A 19,015-nucleotide genomic window follows, 5' to 3' on the forward strand; every position below is an offset into this window, starting at 1 on the left:
TTGACAGAAGGATGCTAATTGCGCCTACCTATTTTTTACCTCCCATCAGGAGAACAGGATGAGTCTGTGTGCAGGCTTTACCTGACGAAACTCAAGGAATTGCGCCTGAGACTGGAGGGCTGCGAAAACCGAACAGTGACGCGACTTCGCCAGCTGGCAGACAAAGAACCGCTCAAAGCTTGCGCCCTGAAGACCACCGAGCAGATGGTGAAGATCCGAAATGTTTGCGGTTCTTGTCCTGACTGCCTTAACAATTCTCAATCCCGCTGGCAGAAAGTCCAAAGCGAGCTGGAAGGCCTGAAGAAAGAACTCACATCTATCGCAGAGAAATCTGAGGAAGTTCTGGTCTCGCCTTCAAGCTCTGGCTCCTTGCTGCGCTCAGAACTGGATGGCACGCAGAAGAAGATGGATCACGTTTACAACCTGTCATCCATTTATCTAGACAAGTAAGGTTCCCTCGTTTTAGCTTTTTGACACATCATCCTGGTGCTAACGTTTTGGTTCTCAGGCTGAAGGCCATCGACGTGGTGATAAGGAACACCAGGGACGCAGAGGAGACCCTGAAGAGCTACGAGACTCGCCTGCTGGATGTCCATAAAGTTCCAACTGAGGACAAGGAGGCAGAGCGGCATCAGAGCCAGATAAAGGTATCAGTTTTCCAACCGAAAGGGGAGAACGAATTGTTGCACTTGCGCTAACTCAAGCACCAGAGGGCAGTCTTGCGCAATATTAACATTATATTTATTTAGTTTTGATTTGAGTTTTACCCTTGAAGCGTTGATTTCCCTTCAACAGAAAATGCAAGTAGAATCTGAAGCAGACCAAGCTGTGTTCGATCGCCTTCAAGACGAACTCAAGCGGGCGTCGGGCGTCCATGACAAGATGACGCGCGTCCACAGCGAGCGCGACGCCGAGCTGGACCACTACCGCCAGCTGGTGGCCAGCCTGCAGGAGCGCTGGCAGGTGGTGCTGGCTCAGTTGGAGGTGCGAAAGCAGGAGTTGGAGTTGCTCCGACGCCACATGAACGCCTACCGCGATAGCTACGAGTGGCTCATGCGTTGGTTGGGGGACACCAAGCGACGCCAGGAGGAAGTCCAGGCGCTGCCCGTCGGTGACGAAGCGGCGCTGAAGGAGCAACTGGCAGAAGAGAAGGTATTTGAGCTGCGTTTACTGGACACTTTATTAAGTACACGTCATTCAATGAACTAGTCACACTATTAAGTTAAAATGGTCATCCAGCAAAACTAAATTGGTTGAAGCTGTTAATTGTAAGTAAAGACGCAAAACGTCCCAATGACAGTCAGTGGCGCCACCAGGGGGTGGCCACGGCCACCCCTATAAATTGGTTGGCCACCCCACTGGCCACTCCACTTGCCAGTATATCGTTAGATTGTGGTAGCATCAGTTATGCATTTCATCCCAAATGAATGCATTTATTTTGTTTTGTTAAATGTAGGGCTGTCAAATTTATCACATTAACGGGCGGTAAATTTTTTTTTTTTAATTAATCACGTGAAAATATCGCAATTTAAGCATTCGTAGTACGACTCATTCACGGATTGCCGCAAACAGCCTACAATGGCGTCGTTTTACTTCTATACAGAGATAAGAGGCAATGTCAAGGGAGTGGAGTAGATAAAAGCATTCATTGGGGCCGTGCTTTTAATTGGCAAAAGCTTTGTCATCTCTCCCACAGCAACTGTAAATATTGTGGGAAGCGACGTGGGGAAGAATGACAGGAATCAATCTTTTTCTTAACACCCAGTAGTGTACTTAACGCAGAGAAGATATAGCATTTGCAGCCACCACACACAGTCATGGTTGCACCACTTACCATCATCCATTTGGGCAGAACAGTTAAGTCGGTACAGTATCATTTACTGAAAGCTCAACAAATACACTAGATGGCAATATTTAGTCACAATATACAAAGTCACATTTATCCTTTAAGAATTACAAGTCTTTCTATCCGTGGATCCCTTTCACTGAAAGAATGTTAATAATGTTAATGCCATCTTGTGGATTTATTGTTACAATAAAAAAATACAGTACTTATTTACAGTATGTTGAATGTAGATATCCATCTTGTCTTATCTTTCCATTCCAACAATAATTTACAGAAAAATATGGCATATTTTAGAGATGGTTTGAATTGCGATTAATTACAAATAATTAATTTTTAAGCTGTGATTAACTCGATTAAAAATTTTAATCGTTTGACAGCCCTAGTTAAATGTACACCTTATGCCTAATATATACATAAGAAAATAAAACAGAATTGTTGTGGAACTCAAAATGTTGACTGGACAGTTACGGACTATGCTCATTAAATCATCAGTAACGTCAAATATTACACAATACACCAAAGTATATCAGTAGCCGTGTCCTTAAGTCTTTCTGATAGTTTTCCCCTGACCTTTTTACCGCAATAATATAATGAAAACCTAAAATTATTGCTTTTAGTTCTGGCCACCCCAAGATTTTAAGTGGCCCCATCTGGCCACCCCTATGAAAAATTTCTGGAGGCGCCACTGATGACAGTATGAGCTGAACATTTTGGTATGGAGATATTTGGAGATTCATTCCAGAGTTTGAAAGTTAAAAAAAATGCCGCCAAGGCCAGTAAATGAAGTAAATATTTTTTTAAAAAATACATTTTTTTAAAAAAAACAGTACGAAAGTAACAAACTGTAACCAATCTGTTGATAAAAGCATTTAAAGTAATATTGGAAGATATCGGTATTGGTTTTGCACTGGTTATAAATTAATGTACAACAAGCCCGCTGAAAGCCAGGCATGATTTCAAGGGCGTAGGTTTGCATAGGGACAATAGGGACATAACACTACCAACTTTTCAGGATGCTCAAGTTGTCCCCACTAACTTTTAAGCAACCTTATTTGAATTATATAATGATTATAATTGATGATAATTATTAATGATAATAATTTATAATGTCTTCCCATATGTTGTAATAGAATTGACCCTTCCATTATTCAGTGAATTACTGTATTATCATTATGTTCAGACTTACATTTACCCCTTTTTTACTTGTTGAATTAGCCGGTCCATTTTTTCCCCTCAAATGCACGTTTGATTGGCTTAGACTAGAACAAACAAACACGCACACTCACACAACCCAGACAGAAATGCATGTCAACATGCCGCCTCCTTTACCCCCTTCAAAGACGTGGGATATTAGATTTTTTGGGGGGGCCAGCAGCAGCTGATGTAAGTAGACGTCAGTGTTGTGGAGGTGGAAAACACGCCACTAATTTTGCTACTGAAAGTCCGACCTGCTTCACAGTTAGCATAACATTAAATTTTGTGAACTTGCTAACCTGCAAAACTCCAGTAGGAAGCAGCTTAGAGATAAGTCTCCTCCTGTACTGTATGTGTTTTCTATGGTTAACGTTAATTCAACTGTGCATTTATTCATCAATTAAAATTATTTATTTTCTCCATCATTCATTTAAAATTAATCTTATTTGCAGCCTATGAAGACATTTCTTTAACCCCCTCACAAAAAAAAATAACACACAGAAAAACATAAACGTCCTATATTTGAAGAAAGGGGAATTTCCCCCATTTTCTCCCTTAAAAAAATATTTTAACTTTTTTCATTTTTACGTAGGCAACACATCAGCATATTTGTGAGAAATGTAGCCCTGACCTTCATTCACCCAATCGATTTGGTGTTATTAATGTACCGTCCCCAAAGTAAAACCTGTATACTGTATATAGCGTCCCTACCAATGTTGAGACCAAACCTCCGCCCTTGCATGATTTAGCACAACAGCTGTGCCTATTTGTGGATGTCTATGAACTATGATGGTTGAAATTTATTATTTTAGGGAAAACCCTAATCACTTATGGTGCACAAATAAATTGAACAATAAATGAAAAATAATGAATTATAAACTCATCACATATAATTACAGCGTCACCAGACAGAAATAGTCACTAAGAAAAGTAAAAAAGCACATAATTATGATTAAAAATCTGTGCAAAAGCCCAGTAAAATGCATCTCGGGAATTGTGTTGCACTTGAATGTCCCATGATTGCCTGCCTGCATTTGTAATGATTTGGTTGCCCTCAGGTGGCTCTTTGGGGTAACTACTGTAAACATGATTAATTTGTGACCATTTCGGCTCATTTTAATTATCTTTTTTATCCATACCGGACATTATTTTGGCACTTTTTCTATAACTTTAGTTGAAGTTGTTCTCTTATTTCTCACAGAAGGATTATTTTTGAAAACCCCTGAAGTTGTTACATTTATCATTATTAAAGACTCCAGTGGGCCATTACAATACAATTAGCAATAATATATCCACGATCACATATATCGGTCTTTATTTTATTTTAGCGAGAAACATGAAGTCAATGCACATAATTTACTTTTGTGGACCACGCAAAACGATGTGGCAGACCAAATCTATCCCTCAGGCTTTGAGTTTGGTGAAATCTTCCTAATGTGCCTTTTAAAATCATTTTAGTCAAAGTGTGACTCATATATATTCCTTGATTAACGCAGAAAATTCTGGACGAAATTGAGAAGAACAAGGATAAAATTGACAAATGCCAGAAAAACGCCAAAGACTACATCGACTCCGTCAAGGTGTGTATGCGTGATTGATGCGTAAAGTGGAAAAGAAACACAGAGGATAGACTTATGTTTGCTCTTTTAGGATTATGAGCTCCAGCTCCTGACATACAAAGCCCTGCAGGACCCCCCTGCCTCACCACTGAAGAAGCCCAAAATGGAGTGCGCCTCTGACGACATCATCCAAGAGGCAAGTCCTTGGATGAGGTCCAGCAAATATTTTTAAATAAACGTACAAGGTGTTTAACGCTATCGCTGTTTTGCGTCCCTGACAGTACGTCACGCTGAGAACTCGCTACAGTGAGCTTCTGACGCTCGTCAGCCAGTACATCAAATTCATCGGGGACTCGCGTCGCCGCCTTCAGGATGATGAGGTAACTACATGCTTTACGAGCACAGTAGGTAAAAGAGATTGGACTATTTAGTAAATCGGAATTAACCCTTTAAATACTCATAAACAGTGTTGTCACGGATTACTTAAAAAAGTAATTTAATTACTGATTACACCTCAAAAAAGTAATCTAGTTATTTTACTGATTACTTATCAAAGTAACTAAGTTACTTTAAAAGTAACTTATCAATTACTTTTTACCAATTTTCCTCCTTTCGCTGCCTCAACATAAAAATAACAGAAAAATGTCATCGCGTGAAATTGAGTTTTTCACATAAGGCTTAATCTTTGAGTTAGCGGGGGTTTAATTAGTCGATGGAGTTGATTTCAACCACCATTGACTCGCCCTAGCTTAGCCATTCCGGAGCCCTAAAACTAACAAATAACTGACACACTGCACGAAATTTTTTTAAATAAAGTCCAACGACTAATTAAATCCCCGCTAACTCCAAGATTAAGCCTAATGTAAAAAATTCTGAACTTCCCCTTTGAAATAAAGACCTAGCCGTTAAAATGTTGTCTATAAAAGTTGCAAAGCAATAAAACAACAAAAATTAATGAAATGAACAAAAATCCTACAACGTACAGTTTTCATAATGAGTCAAAATCATTTTTCGAACAGATCATGTGACTAGCACCTTGGAGACTTTGCTTTGCTTAGCCAAAACTACACCAGAGGAGGCAAGATGGATATTTAGAATTTCTTTAAACCTAAGCTTTCAAACGCTACCAACAACAACCTAAACAATATATATATATATATATATATATATATATATATATATATATATATATATATATATATATATACATACACACACACACACACACACACAGTATTGGCCAAAAGTTTGGAAGCACCTCAAAGGTGGATACTTTGAAGAATGTAGAATATGAAACCTGTTTTCAGTTATTTCACTTTTTTTGCCATTCCACATGTTCGTTCATCGTTTTGATGTCTTCAGTGAGAATTTACAATAGCAGTGAAAATATATAAAACGCAAAAATTATGAAGTGTGTCCAAACTTTTGACTTTCGTTTCAGTCTTCAACATGCTACTCCCCCAAGTCCCACAAATGTAAAACTTCGCCTATGATTACAAATTAACTATAAAATGTACATAATTACACGTATTATAAAGGCTGGTTGCAAACTGTAGAAGTGCTGGCTGTCTCGTAACCTCGGCTTTGTTTCGAGTTTTTTTCACGACGCGTTGTGATGTAATTCCAAGTGCTTCCTTGTTGAATTGGATGTCGAGTATATAGCGGTCGACAGTCTTCCTGAGCCAGCGCAGAGTTTGCAACGCACCGAGATATTTTCGTCATCTTTACTGGACGGATATGTGAAGTAATGGCTGTATCTCCAGTGAGCAAATGCAGCCGTTTGTGGTATCTCTTCGGCTCCTTTACTGTTAGCATCCTGATAGGTAGCCAGGCTATGTGGCACAGTGGCAGACGGCGCGCACACAGCATTTTAATACACGTGACCCGTTTTTTTTCCGATGAGAAAACGTGAGATGTGATGTCACTCCCAAACTCAAGAGCAGTATTTTCTATTCAAATGCTCTTCGTACGTGACTACAGTATTCTTCATTCTACATACAGTATGAGGCAACAACAAAATAGTAACACACAGGCACTGCGGAAACTAACTTTAATCAGATTACTGGCTTGGAAAAATGAACGTGTTAGATTGCTCATTACTGAAAGAAAGTAATCAGATTACAGTAACGCGTTACTGACAACACTGCTCATAAATACCTTCTAAATAACAAACCAAAAACAATATTATACGTCATTGTACTGTCCTCGCCAAGAACTTGAAACTAAGTCCTAGCTAGATGGCGAGCTAAACTCTGAAATGAGAATGTCAGACATCCGTGTGGTTTGCTGACTTTGTTCAGCTGCTCATGACATAAATTCTTGCAGAATGAAACTAAAATTAAGATGATATTAAATCAGTTTCATCTTCAATAACCAATTCGAAGTTCAAAATTCAAAACTAGCTGTTGATACAGCAATAACAATCCACACAAATGGTAAGCATGTATTAGTTAGCATCCGCACATCATCGAAAACAATCAACAATTAACTCGCCTGAGGTATTCAACTACAATTGAAAATGCACAATAAACAACACAAAAGGTGTTATATACAGGTGTTGCCTCTGTGAATGCTTCACACGCAGGCTTGCAGCTTAAGCTTTCCCCTGTCATTCACTCTGCTGTGTGACTTCTTCGTGTGTACATGCGCTCTCACTCGCGTGCAGAAGTACTACCTCCACTACGCTTCCTGCGCCAAAATAAAGGCATGCATCACAAAACAAAAGTAGACATTATAAAAAACAAACTGGAGACAAAATGCCGGACGAGACTCCGGCGTCGTAAAGTCAAAATCATATATATCACATATTCGGGTACGTTGTAACCCGGGGACTACCTGTAATGTGTTCTAACTCCAGAATCGCCAGTTCCTGTTTGCACAATGTGAGGGCTGTGCGACAGCCTCCACACATGCACTTCCTCCTATTATACTGTAATATTTCATCTCGAAATGTTCACATTCTTATCGCTCACCGACTTCTTTGTTTGCTTTTCTTGCTCAGTTGATTGTTTTCCTGACTACATTCAACCCTAACATTTTGATTTCGCTTTTTCTGTTGGCTTTCTGAAGTGGCTGCCAGCGATATGTCTGGATGAATATTATACTTGAACGGTCAATTAGCCATGAAGACAAAGCAGTTACTTCCCTAAAGACATCTTACCATAGCGGAAGGCTTAGTAGTGAAATGCTTTTTCAGATGGAATGTGATTTTAGCTATGAATGGTTATTGCTCACGTATCTAATTCTGCCAATTTGAATTCCGAGCCTTCTTTGAGCAGTCAATAATGTCTGTACAATTTGTCCAGTTTGTTATGAAACAAGAGCAGTCTTTAAATTGTCAAAGAAATTAATATCTAAACCTGAAAGTGCATGAAAACAAATATATAATATATTTGTGAAATTCCTTCACTGTTTACTCATGCAGAAAGAGACTGAGAAGCTGAAAGAGGCAGAGCGGAAGAAGCTGGCGGAAATCCAAGCCGAGTTGGACAAACAAAGGCAGCTGGCCGAGGCTCACGCTCAGTCTGTGGCCAAAGCCGAACAAGAGGCCGAGGCCCTCAAACTGAAGATGAAAGAGGAGGCTGGTAAAAGGCAAGACGTCGCCGTAGATGCTGAGAAGCAGAAGCAGAACATCCAGCAGGAGCTGCAACAACTCAAGAGCCTGTCAGACCAGGAAATCAAGACAAAGAACAAGCAGCTGGAGGAGGCTCTGACCAGCCGGACCAGGATCGAGGAGGAGATACGCATCATCAGACTCCAGCTAGAGACAACCGTCAAGCAGAAAAGCACGGCCGATGTGGAGCTGCAACAACTACGCGACCGAGCTGCCGAAGCCGAGAAACTGCGGAAAAATGCTCAGGAGGAGGCTGAGAGACTTCGGAAGCAGGTGGCTGAAGAGACTCAGAAAAAGAAAAATGCCGAAGATGAGCTGAAGCGCAAAGCTGAGGCAGAGAAGGAGGCCTCGAAGCAGAAGCAGAAGGCCTTGGACGACCTACAGAAATTCAAGATGCAAGCAGAGGAGGCTGAGCGACGCATGAAACAGGCAGAGGAAGAGAAACTCCGGCAGGTCAAGGTGGTGGAGGAGGTGGCACAGAAGAGTGCCGCTGCGCAGTTGCAGAGCTCCTCCAAATCCTTTAATGAACGGACAACCAAACTGGAGGAATCCCTGAAGAAAGAGCAGGGCACCGTTCTCCAGTTACAAGAGGAAGCTGAGAAGCTCCGCAAACAGCAAGAGGAAGCCAGCAAAGCTCGGGAACAGGCGGAAAAGGAACTGGAGACATGGAGGCAAAAGGCCAATGAGGCTCTCCGCCTGAGGCTGCAAGCTGAGGAGGAGGCCCAGAGAAAGAGCCAGGCACAGGACGAAGCAGAAAGGCAGAAACTGGAAGCTGAGCGTGATGCAAAGAAAAAAGCAAAGGCCGAAGAAGCCGCCCTCAAACAGAAGGAAAATGCGGAGAAAGAGCTGGAAAAACAAAGGACTTTTGCTGAGCAGATTGCCCAGCAGAAGCTGTCAGCCGAGCAAGAATGCATCCGTCTGAAGGCTGACTTTGAACACGCAGAGCAACAGAGGACTCTCCTGGACAGCGAACTACAGCGCCTAAAGAACGAGGTAAACCTTACTGAAAATGAGCGAAAGAAGCTGGAGGAAGAGCTGGCCAAAGTACGAAGTGAAATGGACGCCCTTCTCCAGATGAAGGTAAAAGCTGAGAAGGAGACACTGTCCAAAACCGAAAAGACAAAGCAACTCCTCGAGTCGGAAGTTTTAAAAATGAAGCAGCTTGCCGATGAAGCTACCAGGCTAAGGTCAGTGGCCGAGGAGGCCAAAAAGCAGAGGCAGATCGCCGAAGAGGAGGCGGCCAAACAGAGAGCCGAAGCAGAAAAAGTCCTAAAAGAGAAGCTGGCGGCCATCAATGAGGCAACTCGTCTTAAAACAGAAGCTGAAATCGCCCTGAAGGCCAAAGAAGCTGAGAACGAAAGGCTGAAAAGGCAAGCTGAAGATGAAGCCTATCAGAGGAAGCTGCTGGAGGATCAGGCAGCCCAGCACAAACAAGACATTGCCGAGAAAATGCAGCATCTGCAGAGTTCGTCTAACTCGGAATTGGAGCGACAGAAAACAATCATAGAGGAAACTCTCCGACAAAGAAAAGTGGTAGAGGAGGAGATCCACATCATCAGGATCAACTTTGAGAAGGCCTCAAAGGAAAAATCGGATTTAGAGAACGAATTACAGAAACTGAAAGCGCTCGCCGACGAAACGCAAAAGAGCAAACTCAAAGCCGAGAAGGAAGCCGAAACATTAAAGCAACTGGCCGCGGATGAGGAGAAGAAGCGAAAGGAAGCCGAGGAGAAGGTGAAGAGGATCACGGCTGCGGAGGAAGAGGCAGCACGGCAATGCAAATCCGCTCAGGATGAGGTGGCGCGCCTGAAAAAGAAGGCGCAGGAAGCAAACAAGCAGCGTGAGAAAGCAGAGAAGGATGCCGAGCAACAGGTGCTTCTAGCTAAAGAGGCCGCGCAGAAATGCAGCGCCGCAGAACAAAAAGCGCAAGACGTCCTCAGCAAGAACAAAGAGGGTGATCTCGCGCAGGCAAAGCTAAAGGAAGAGTTTGAGAATGCCCAAAAAATTGCACGAGAAGCGGAAAAGGCCAAAGAGAAAGCTGAGAAAGAGGCGGCTTTACTACGCAAGAAAGCAGAGGAGGCCGATAAACAGAAAAAAGCTGCAGAGGATGAGGCTGCCAAGCAGGCCAAAGCTCAGAAAGATGCAGAGAAACTGAGGAAAGAGGCAGAAAAGGAAGCCTCAAAACGAGCGGAAGCCGAGGCCAATGCTCTCAAGCAAAAGCAGCAGGCTGACGCTGAGATGACGAAGCACAAAAAGGAAGCCGAGCAGGCGATGAAGCAGAAGTCGCAGGTGGAAAAGGAACTGTCAACTATCAAACTGCAGCTGGATGAAACCGACAAGCAGAAAGCAGTTTTGGACAAGGAGCTCCAGCGGGTTAAGGGTGAGGCTGACGATGCCGTCAAACAGAAGGCACAGGTGGAGGAGGAGCTCTCCAAAGTCAGGACTCAGATGGAAGCGCTTCTCAAACTAAAGATTGAAATTGAGAGCGAAAACAAACGTCTCATAAAAAAGGATAAAGACAATGCAAAGAAGCTTCTAGCAGATGAAGCGGAGCGGATGAAGATCCTAGCAGAGGAAGCAGCCCGGCTCAGCGAGGAGGCCGAGGAAGCAGCCAAGCTCAGAAAAAAAGCCGAATCTGATTTGGCTGAACAGAGGGCGCTAGCTGAGAAAATGCTAAAGGAGAAAATGCAAGCCATCCAGGAGGCTACCAAGCTGAAAGCAGAGGCAGAGGACCTCCAGCGGCAGAAGGACAAGGCACAAGAGGCTGCCAAGAAGCTTCTGGAGGACAAAAAACAAATCCAACAACAGCTGGACAAAGAGACCGAAGGCTTCCAGAAATCCCTGGAGGCCGAGCGAAAGAGGCAGCAGGAGGTGGCGGATCAGGCGGAGAAGCTGAAGCTGAAGGTGAAAGAGCTCAGCGATGCTCAGGCGAAAGCTCAGAAGGAGGCGGAAAAGTTCAAAAAGCAGGCGGACGAGGCCAAGGCTAGTCTGCAGGACTCCCAACAGAAAGCCACTGAGACTGTGGTACAAAAACTGGAGGTTCAGCGGCTGCAGAGCACCAGAGAGGCCGACGACCTCAAGAAAGCCATTGCTGACCTGGAAAAAGAGAGGGAAAAGTTGAGAAAAGAGGCAGAGGAGCTACAGAAAAAATCCAAAGAGGTATGTAACAAAAAAAATTATAAATAATGAAGTCACTGTTTATTTTAACACTTAATTTTTTCTTTTTTTTTTCTACCTAGATGGCACTAGCCCAACAAGAGCAAATTGAACAGCAGAAGGCCATCCTTCAGAAGACATTCCTCACAGAGAAGGAGTTGCTATTGAAAAGAGAGAAGGAAGTTGAAGAAGAGAAGAAGAAGCTGGAGAAACAGTTCAAGGATGAAGTCAGCAGGGCCAAGGTGCTGAAAGAGGAGCAAGAACGTCAGCAAAAGCTCATGGAGGACGAGAGGAACAAGCTCCAGGCCATCATGGACGAGGCCTTGAAGAAGCAGAAAGAAGCTGAGGACGAAATGAAGAAGAAACAAAAGGAAATGGAAGTGCTTGAAAAGAAAAGGAATGAACAAGAGAAACTGTTAGGAGAGGAGAACAAAAAGCTGAGAGAAAAGCTAAACAATCTTGAGATAGCTTCCAAAGAAAACGCATCCAAAAGAAAAGAAACTGAGGTCCAAACAGAAAAGGATGCTGGTGATAAATTGGTTTCTGCAACAGTCTCGGTGACAACTAAGAAAGTTTACAATGGCTCTGAAGTTGATGGAGAAAAGAAAGTTTCACCTTGGGCATTTGATGGAATAAGAGAAACGGTTCCTGCCGAGAGGCTTCATGAAATTGGTATCTTGACTAAAAAAGAGTTGGACAGACTGAAAAAGGGTAAAGTCTCAGTGCAAGACCTTTCAAAGACAGACAAAATCCAGTCATGTCTTAAAGGCCAGAGCTGCATTGGTGGAGTCTTGACTCCCTCCAAGGAGAAACTGAGCATCTATCAGGCCATGAAAGACAACAAGATTACACCCAACGCAGCCACAATGCTGCTGGAAGCTCAGGCAGCGTCTGGCTACCTCATAGATCCCTTAAAAAACAAGCTGCTTTCAGTGGACGACGCTGTTAAAGAGCAGTTGATTGGCCCTGAACTCCATGACAAAATGCTGTCTGCTGAGCGAGCTGCTACAGGCTTCAAAGACCCTTACACTGGAGATAAAATCTCCCTTTTCGAGGCCATGAAGAAAGGTCTGATTGAAAAGGATCAGGCCACCAGGTTCCTAGATGTTCAGCTTGCAACTGGCGGCATAATTGACCCCATCAACAGTCACAGAGTCCCGCTGCAGACAGCCTACAAGCAGGGGCAGTTTGACGCCGAAATGAATAAGCAAATGCCGGACCAAAAGTTATTTGTGGAGCCTAGCACCCAAGAGGCCCTCACCTACAAGCAGCTCCTGGACAAATGCACCAAGGATGCAGGGTCAGGCATGATGATACTACCTGTGAACGAGAAAGCCGTGCAAAGCGAGACAACCTACACAGATGCTGAGATGAAAGAAGTGTTAAGCGAGTCTAATGTGGACGTGCCCTTTGGCAGGTTCAAAGGAAAGACTGTCACCATTTGGGAAGTGATCAACTCCGAGTATTTTACAGAAGAGCAGCGAAAAGACCTGATCCGCCAGTACAAGACGGGCAAGATCACGGTGGAGAAGATCATCAAAATCGTTATCACTGTTGTGGAGGACAAGGAGAAGAATAACGAAAACGTATTGAACGGCCTGCGGGCCCCTGTGCCGGCCAGTGAACTTCTGGACTCTAAAGTCATCAACAAAGATGTTTTCAACAAGCTTAGCAACGGAAAGATGACCATCAAAGAGATCTCTGAGATGGATACTGTAAAGAAAGCTCTCCAAGGAACACCCAGCATTGCTGGACTGTTTCATAAACCCACCAAAGAAAAAATGCCTTTTTATCAAGCCATGAAGAAAGAGCTACTCTCACCTGAGACAGCCATCAATCTTCTCGAGGCTCAAGCGGCTACTGGCTTCATTGTCGATCCCGTCAAAAACGAGCGAATGCCTGTTGACGAAGCAGTCAAGCTTGGCTTGGTGGGCCCAGAACTCCACGAGCGTCTGCTGTCAGCAGAGCGAGCGGTCAGTGGCTACAGAGATCCTTACTCTGGCAAGAAGGTGTCTCTGTTCGAAGCTATGAATAAAGGTCTCGTCAAGAGGGATCATGGTATCCGTCTTTTGGAAGCACAACTATCCACAGGAGGAATTGTTGACCCTGTTAAAAGCTATCGCATCCCGCATGAGATTGCCTGCAAACGGGGCTATATTGATGAGGAAACCAGCAAGATCTTGAACAATACCACGGACGAGACCAAGGTCTTCTACGATCCAAATACACAGGAGGAGGCCACTTATACTCAGTTGATGAAGAAATGCATTTCCGACAATGAAACTGGACTTCCCTTGCTCCCACTCTCACAGAAGGCTCCAAAACCCAAAGAAGATCAACAAATCACAGAGGCCAAAACCAAAGAGGCCCTGAACCAGAGCACAGTGCAGCTGGACTACGGACCTTTCAAGGGGAGAAAAGTCACAATCTGGGAAATCATCACCTCTGAGTACATCACAGAAGAGAAGAGAATCGAGCTAATTCGCCAGTATCGAATGGGCCATGTGACAATAGAAAAGTTAATCAAGGTTGTGATGACTATAGTGGAGGAAAAAGAGACCCAGACAAAAGAAAAGCCCTGTTTTGAAGGTCTTAGGGAACCCGTTGCCGCCAGTGCATTAATGGATGCCAACATAATTGACAAGGCCACATTTGAGCAGCTCCAGAAGGGCACTAAGACTCCTCAAGACGTTAGTGAAGATGATAAAGTTAAGAAGTATCTGCAAGGCACAGACCGCATCGATGCCATCGTGATGGAAGGAACAAATCAAAAGATGAGTATATATCAAGCAATGAAAAATAATATTTTGCAGCCTAGCACTGGCCTTGCACTGCTTGAAGCCCAGGCTGGAACCGGATTCATAACAGATCCAGTCAAAAACATGAAATATTCAGTGGATGATGCTGTCAAAGCTGGAGCTGTCGGCCCGGAGCTTCATGAGAAACTCCTCTCTGCTGAAAAAGCAGTGACCGGATACAAAGATCCCTACACGGGCAATAAAATTTCTCTGTTCCAAGCGCTGAAAAAAGAACTGGTTTTGAGGGAGCATGCCATTCCTCTCTTGGAGGCTCAGCTGAACACAGGCGGCATCATCGATCCCATCGGAAGCCATCGCGTTCCCTCTGACATCGCCCTTCAGCGTGGCTATTTAAGTAAGCAAATGGCCAAATCTTTTAACGAACCCTCAGGGGATGTCCAATGCTTCACCAATCCCAACACCAAAGAAAGTGTCATGTACAAGCAGCTTCTGGAGAAATGTATCAAAGACCCCAATTCTGGTCTGTGCTACCTGCCACTGTCCAAGCCTGAAATGGCTCCTCCTGCTGAGTCCTACGAGTACACCGAGGAGCAAGCTCAGGCAGATTTGGCCAACACTCAAATTGAGATTCCCCATAAGAGTTTTGAAGGCAAAACTATGACTATCTGGGAAATCATGAATTCAAACATGCTTCCTGAAGAGGAGAGACGCCGCCTCATGGAGCAGTACCGCTTGGGGAGAATCACAAAGGACAGAATGCTTATCATTATCATTGAAATCATTGAGCAAAGGGAGGCCGAAAAGGCTGAGCAGGGTATGTCGTGCGACATCATTAGAAGACGAATTACAATCGAGGAGCTGTACAGCGCTCGAATCATAGACTTGCACACTTACAACCTTTTGAAGCAAGAAAAAATGACCATCAGCGAGATCATGGAAATGCCATCAGTCAAACAGTACCTCTTTGGCACCGGTTGCATTGCCGGAATTATGTCAGACACTCCGAGCAGGGTCAGCATCTATCAAGCCATGAAAAATGGAAAGATAAACCCTGAAGTTGCTCTGACACTCCTCGAGGCCCAAGCAGCAACTGGCTTCATCATTGACCCAATGAAAGATGAACTTCTTACGGTGGATGAAGCAGTGCGCAAAGGGCTTGTGGGGCCTGAACTCCACGACAAACTTCTCTCTGCTGAAAGAGCGGTGACAGGCTACAAGGATCCATACAGCGGGAAAGTGATTTCTCTCTTCCAGGCAATGAAGAAGGACTTGGTTCCTGAGGATTATGCTCTGAGGCTTCTTGAAGCTCAGAATGCCACCGGGGGGTTGATGGATCCCGAATACTACTTCCGCCTGCCTGCAGACGTTGCCATGCAGCGCGGGTACATCAACAAAGAGACACTGGACAGAATATCTGAGCCGTCCACCGATGTGCAAGGTTACACCGATCCCACAACAGATGAAAACCTGACCTACACTCAGCTGCTGAAAAGATGTCGGCTGGACAAGGAGAGTGGAATGAGACTGCTGTCTCTGGCTGACAGGAAGCTTCTCTTCAAGGGTCTCCGAAAGCAAATAACTGTGGATGAGTTGCTTCGTTCTCAGATCATTGACCAAAAGACTTACAATGAACTCACTCAGGGCAACATAAGTGTGGAAGAGGTCAGCAGGGACTTGAAAAAGTACCTCGAAGGCTCCAGCTGTATTGCTGGCGTCTATGTAGAATCAACCAAAGACTGCTTGTCCATTTATCAAGCCATGAAGAAGAACATGATTAGACCGGGTACCGCCTTTGAGCTCCTTGAGGCCCAAGCCGCGACAGGTTATGTGATCGATCCCATCAAAAACCTTAAACTGAATGTCAACGAAGCAGTGAAGATGGGTGTCGTGGGTCCGGAGTTTAAAGACAAACTGCTGTCGGCTGAGCGGGCAGTCACAGGCTACAAGGATCCTTATTCTGGCAAAGTCATCTCACTGTTCCAGGCAATGAAGAAGGACCTGATCTTGAAAGACCACGGCATCCGCCTGCTAGAGGCTCAGATTGCCACAGGTGGAATCATTGACCCGCAGGAGAGCCATCGCTTGCCGGTGGAATCTGCGTATGAACGTGGCCTCTTTGATGAAGAAATGAACCAAATCCTCACCGACCCGTCTGATGATACAAAGGGCTTCTTTGACCCCAACACTGAAGAAAACCTCACTTACCTCCAGCTCTTGGAGAGATGCATTATAGACCCTCAAACAGGCCTCGCCCTCCTGCTGCTGAAAGAAAAGAAGCGAGAAAGGAAGACTTCCTCCAAATCATCCGTCCGCAAACGCAGAGTTGTTATTGTCGATCCGGAGACGGGCAAGGAAATGTCTGTGTATGAGGCCTACCAGAAAGGACTTATTGACCACCAGACATATTTGGAGCTAGCAGAGCAGGAGTGTGAATGGGAGGAAATTACCAGCACCTCGTCTGACGGAGTCGTCAAATCCAAAATCATCGACAGAAGGTCTGGAAGACAGTACGACATTGACGACGCCATTTCAAGCGGCCTGATTGAGAAGTCTGCTCTGGATCAGTATCGCGCTGGAACTCTCTCCATCACGGAGTTTGCCGACATGCTGTCCGGAAACTCCAGCGGCGTCAGGTCACGGTCGTCCTCCTTTGGCTCCACCTCCTCTTACAGCTCAAGTCCGATGCCAAGCATAAAAACACCTCCCGTCACGTGGAACGACCCTACCGAGGAAAGCGGCCCTGTAGCTGGGATCTTGGACACAGACACGCTAGAGAAGGTTTCCGTCACTGAAGCCATTCACAGAAACCTTGTGGACAACATAACCGGTCAAAGACTGCTGGAAGCTCAAGCTTGCACTGGTGGAATCATTGACCCAAACACTGGCGAAAAATTCTCAGTTGCAGACGCCATGAACAAAGGGCTCGTGGACAAGATCATGGTGGACCGCATCAGTCTTGCACAGAAGGCTTGCAATGGATTCGAAGACCCTCGAACTAAAACCAAAATGTCTGCAGCACAAGCACTCAAGAAAGGCTGGTTGTACTACGAAGCTGGCCAGCGGTTCCTGGAAGTCCAATATCTGACTGGTGGTTTAATTGAACCGGATGTCCCCAACAGAGTCTCACTTGACGACGCCTTGAAGAAGGGCACCTTGGACGCACGCACCGCACAGAAACTACGTGATGTAAACACGCACTCAAAGTATCTCACGTGCCCCAAAACCAAACTAAAAATCTCCTACAAAGATGCGTTGGAGAGAAGCATGATTGAGGATGGCACCGGTCTCAGGCTTCTGGAGGCGTCGTCCCAGTCCAGTAAAGGCCTCTACAGTCCTTACAGCATCAGCGGCTCAGGCTCAGCTACCGGCTCACGCTCAGGCTCCAGAACTGGCTCCAGGTCGGGCTCCAGAAGAGGAAGCTTTGACGCAACTGGATCCAGTTTCACCACCACCTTTTCCTCCTCCTCATCCTCGTACAGTTCGTCAAGTTTCGGCCGCCGATATTAAGGATCGGCGTTAAAGCCGCCGAGATGTCAGTGGACTCAAGACTACCAATTTTCTGCTCTGCATGTGGTTATTACAAGACTTTAAATATTTAATTTTCTACTACTTCAGTCTTCTTTGTTTATCTATCTTCATTCACGAGTGTACATTTTATTTTATCATTTAACTACACTAAGAGAGGAAATTGATTGTAACACTACAACTGAAAGAACATATTCGTTGATTGTCGTCCATTGAGGCTTCTGAATGTAGAATATATTTCTGAAAAAAATGGATATATCGGAAACTAAAGGCCACTCTGCAGAGCAGAATCGGGGTCTCAGCACGATCGCTGACATGAAGAATGTCTCTCAGCGCTAAGCTTCATGATCTTTCTGCTCAGTCGTAGTACTGTACACATGATAAACAACTCCAGCTGGACCACTTTCCTGACATTACTCATAAAACCTGAACTTACAGCTCAATGGCAACCAGCAAAGAGCACTTCCAACACTTTCAACACACCAATCTGACCTTGTAGACTCTTGAAACCAAAGTAGTCGCTGCTTCTCTGGACCCACCCAACGGGTACGTGAGGACACGATCAATCATAAGCAATGTCTCTTGCGTGAAGTCTTAACATCCCATGTTCTCCTTTTTAGATACATACCAACTCCCTGTACTGCTTGTCTTCCAGAGACCTTCAGCTGAACTTTCACTGTAGCCAGAATTTATGCAAAAGTCACTCTCGCGTCTAACAATGAGCTCACTCGACATTAGAAACCCTTCAAGTGCCTGCAAAAAAAAGCACGTCAAGACATTTTAGGCGGCCTCTGCAAATTACAAAGACGGTGCTGTGGTTTTGACGCTTGCATGACTGAACGAGCAGGATGCGATCAGGTTTGTCACACAATCCATTTTAAACACTCATGAATGTTAATATTGACGTGACTGTATGTACTGTATACACTGCTGAAAGCCATTAACATATTCTATTTAGTTCCTTAGCTTTTTTTCTTTGCACCAGCGTCTCAGTGTTTCTATTTTTTGATGGTAAATCTCCTTTGTAAAGCAAAGCCGAATTATCTAGCCTATATCCTTTTATTTTCCTACACACTATATTTCTGAGTTGCATGATTTACTAACATGAGAAAAAAAACAAAAGGCAAACATGAATGGGGCTATAACCTTTAAATCATTTGTTGTATTATTATTGTGATGATGCACCAAAGGGATTTGAAGGATATATATTAATGTGGTGTATTTATATTAAATAATTGAAAGGAATTGAGTTGTAATGCCCTCACTATGTAAATAAACAAGTACATGAAACATTTAATGACTTTGAGCATTTCTTGTCACACTAACAGAATAGGATACAAAAGAAAGCCTTTATTGTCATAGT

At 44.2% G+C, this 19,015-nt stretch overlaps 1 protein-coding gene across 12 annotated transcripts in view; it reads left to right on the forward strand.

Annotated features, from left to right (window-relative positions):
• The window catches only part of pleca (plectin a), a 267,011-nt gene extending 248,660 nt beyond the window's left edge, over window positions 1-18,351 (forward strand). For all 12 annotated transcript variants that reach the window (XM_057827668.1, XM_057827669.1, XM_057827670.1 and 9 more), the window contains 10 exons: window positions 50-207; window positions 274-446; window positions 509-647; window positions 796-1,152; window positions 4,537-4,620; window positions 4,691-4,795; window positions 4,881-4,979; window positions 8,024-11,371; window positions 11,452-18,198; window positions 18,273-18,351. In XM_057827668.1, coding sequence (XP_057683651.1) covers window positions 50-207; window positions 274-446; window positions 509-647; window positions 796-1,152; window positions 4,537-4,620; window positions 4,691-4,795; window positions 4,881-4,979; window positions 8,024-11,371; window positions 11,452-17,634 — 10,646 coding nt within the window. In that variant the 3' untranslated portion in view covers window positions 17,635-18,198; window positions 18,273-18,351. The remainder of the gene's footprint in view (window positions 1-49; window positions 208-273; window positions 447-508; window positions 648-795; window positions 1,153-4,536; window positions 4,621-4,690; window positions 4,796-4,880; window positions 4,980-8,023; window positions 11,372-11,451; window positions 18,199-18,272) is intronic.
• Window positions 18,352-19,015: the final 664 nt, after the last annotated feature.

The sequence above is a fragment of the Corythoichthys intestinalis genome, chromosome 22 (genome assembly GCF_030265065.1).
Source record: "Corythoichthys intestinalis isolate RoL2023-P3 chromosome 22, ASM3026506v1, whole genome shotgun sequence".
Taxonomy (NCBI): Eukaryota; Metazoa; Chordata; class Actinopteri; order Syngnathiformes; family Syngnathidae; genus Corythoichthys; species Corythoichthys intestinalis.